The 2626-nt window shown below is 67.1% G+C and overlaps 1 protein-coding gene across 1 annotated transcript in view; it reads left to right on the forward strand.

Annotated features, from left to right (window-relative positions):
* SHANK1 (SH3 and multiple ankyrin repeat domains 1) overlaps positions 1–2626 on the forward strand; it is a 42560-nt gene that overhangs the window by 25980 nt on the left and 13954 nt on the right. The window contains exons 15-19 of the mRNA XM_011382936.1: positions 476–611; positions 871–951; positions 1458–1481; positions 1615–1683; positions 1975–2093. Coding sequence (XP_011381238.1) covers positions 476–611; positions 871–951; positions 1458–1481; positions 1615–1683; positions 1975–2093 — 429 coding nt within the window. The remainder of the gene's footprint in view (positions 1–475; positions 612–870; positions 952–1457; positions 1482–1614; positions 1684–1974; positions 2094–2626) is intronic.

The raw sequence follows: 2626 nt of genomic DNA on the forward strand, positions 1-2626 counted from the left end.
GGGGACGAATCCCGAGGCCCTGCGTGGTCCACGCTAAGGCCTGGCTGCCCAAGTCCAGATTACACCTTGGCGCCAAACTCCCTTGCTCTTGCTTTCTTCAGAGACTTGATCCAAAAGCCTCTCCGAAGCGTCTCAAAAGATGACAGAGCTGTCCCCAAGCTCGCACGCGTGCACGTGCGCGTGCACACACACACACACACACACACACACACACACAGTGCAAGGAGGACAGGGCAGGAGAGAGGAGTGAATAACGGAGGCCCGGCTCCTCGGTCACCCCCGCGGCCAGGAGAGTTACAGGAACAGAGAGATGAGGCTTTGCCGGGAAGAGGGCGGTGGGCAGGGCGAGGGGCAGAGAGGCGGCCGCGGGTGCTGCCGGTGGGGCGAGGCAGAGCGCCACTTCCCTGGGGACTCCGGAGTGGACAGCCCTCCTCCCTCACCTGCCGGGCGTGGTTCGGGGGTGTCTGTGCCACAGGTGAACGGGCAGAATGTGGTGAAGGTCGGCCACCGGCAGGTGGTAAACATGATTCGGCAAGGGGGCAACACACTGATGGTCAAGGTGGTGATGGTCACCAGGCACCCGGACATGGACGAGGCCGTCCACAAGAAAGGTGCGTGGCCTAGGGCTGGCACTCGGTGGCCACCAGACCGAGGCCCTCAGGAGCACTGGTGGCAGGTCCCCGCCCCGGGCCTTCCCGTCCCCAAGGCTGCTTGCTCGGGACCCTTCTGGGGGGACGCTGAGGCGGTGGCGGGGCGGGGCTCAGCATGCTGACGGGCGCCGTTCTCTGAGCTCTAGGAGCATTTTGGCGGGTGGGGCGGGGGGCTTCTCCCCGCGGCACTGATGCATCACCCCCAACGTTATCCTTTCAGCACCCCAGCAGGCTAAGCGGCTCCCGCCCCCGGCCATCTCGCTGCGATCCAAGTCTATGACCTCAGAGCTGGAGGAGATGGGTGAGCCTGTGGGGCTGGCGGGGCAGGGGGGCCGGGACGGTCCCTGGACTTCGTTAGTATCGTCAGTGACCGGGACTCCTGTCCTCGTCCTGTCCCTCGTCCACGGCCAGCCCGATTCTGGCCCCCGTGTGTGTCGCTGGGCAGGGGCGTCTGAGCGTCGACCGACCGCTGTCCTCTGTATCTGCTTGTCTGTCGGGGTCTCTCTGGGTCCGGACGTCCCTCTCTGCGGGTCCCCATCCCTTCCTAGCCCCTCTCCATCTGTCGGCACCCCCATTCCCCATCACCTGCCCCCCGGGCTCCCTCGACCCCCACTACCAGGATGGAGGGTGAGCCCCTCCTTCCCGACAGAGGACCTGGGGGTCCGGCTTTCCCCTGAGGGGCGGTGCGGGCAGCTGACCGCCCCCAGCCCAGGGCCCCGAGGGCGGCGGGCGATCCAGACAGGGGGGCCCTGGCCTGCCCCTGACGTCCTAACTCTTGGCTCCTCTACTGCCTCCCCCCCGGGCTAGTCTCCCCTTGGAAGAAGAAGAGTGGTGAGTGGGCACAGGTCTGGCGGGAGGGCCCCGGTCCCGACCCCACCGGCGGACTCGCCCCTCCGCGGCCCTGGCCCCTCACTGCCCCGCCCCCCGCGGCGCCGCGCGCTTCAGCCGCATCCTTCGCCCGCAGAGTACGAGCAGCAGCCGGCGCCGGTGCCCAGCATGGAGAAAAAGCGGACGGTGTACCAGATGGCGCTCAGTAAGACAGCCCAGGGCCCCTGCCCCGCGCGCCCCCGCCGGTCACCCTCGGGGGCCCCAGCCTTCCAGTCTGAGCTCCCGCCTCCGTCGTGATGGCTGTCCGGTCCCACGCCTCCGCCTTCTCGCCCTCCCCTTCCCCATGGCTGGGCCAGAGACCATCGCCAGGGGCACTGCCGGTCCACCGGGGTGGTGGGGACAGGGGTGTCCTCTTCTGGCTCTTGTAAGACACCGTGCGGGCTCGTGGCAGCGTCTCATATGGCTGTGTCTCCACCCCCCATCTCCCTCCCCCTAGACAAACTGGACGAGATCCTGGCGGCCGCTCAGCAGACCATCAGCGCCAGCGAGAGTCCTGCAGTGGGGGGCCTCGCGTCCCTGGGCAAACACCGCCCCAAAGGATTCTTTGCCACCGAGGTAGGCGGCCTGGTCTGGGGCCTCCGGCTCTTGGGGCGGGAAGCCTGAGGGGTGCACGCGCCGACCTGGAGCCTCTCCCCCTGCGTTTCACGCCGGTCTGGCGGGGAGGAGCTCTGCGCCCTTCCTGGGGTCCACTGCTCTCTCCCCGACACCTCCGGTCCCCCGTGCTCATCCTCTTCCTCCTCAGCCCCCCACCACCCCGCACACCCCATCTCCTCCCTCCGCTGTCCGTTCCTGCTGCCCACACTCACCTTCCGTCTTGTCTGACTTCTTTTTTCTGTCCCTCTCTGTCCCGCTTCGAGGGTCTCGGGGACAGTAAAACGATGTCATGGTGGACATCCCAGGCCCAGGCCCGGCACGCACAGGTGGCAGTTACTAACACACGCATGACGGTCTCCGTCTCGGCCCCGCCTGCCTTTCCCTGTGGGGGCAGCGGCGAAGCCACAGTGGGAGCCGATGGTATTTCGGACCCTCTGTGTTATGTGGACCATCTCATTCAGTCCTTAGAACCGTCCCGGGAGGTACGCACGGTA

Source organism: Pteropus vampyrus, unplaced genomic scaffold (genome assembly GCF_000151845.1).
Source record: "Pteropus vampyrus isolate Shadow unplaced genomic scaffold, Pvam_2.0 Scaffold494, whole genome shotgun sequence".
In the NCBI taxonomy this organism is placed as follows: domain Eukaryota; kingdom Metazoa; phylum Chordata; class Mammalia; order Chiroptera; family Pteropodidae; genus Pteropus; species Pteropus vampyrus.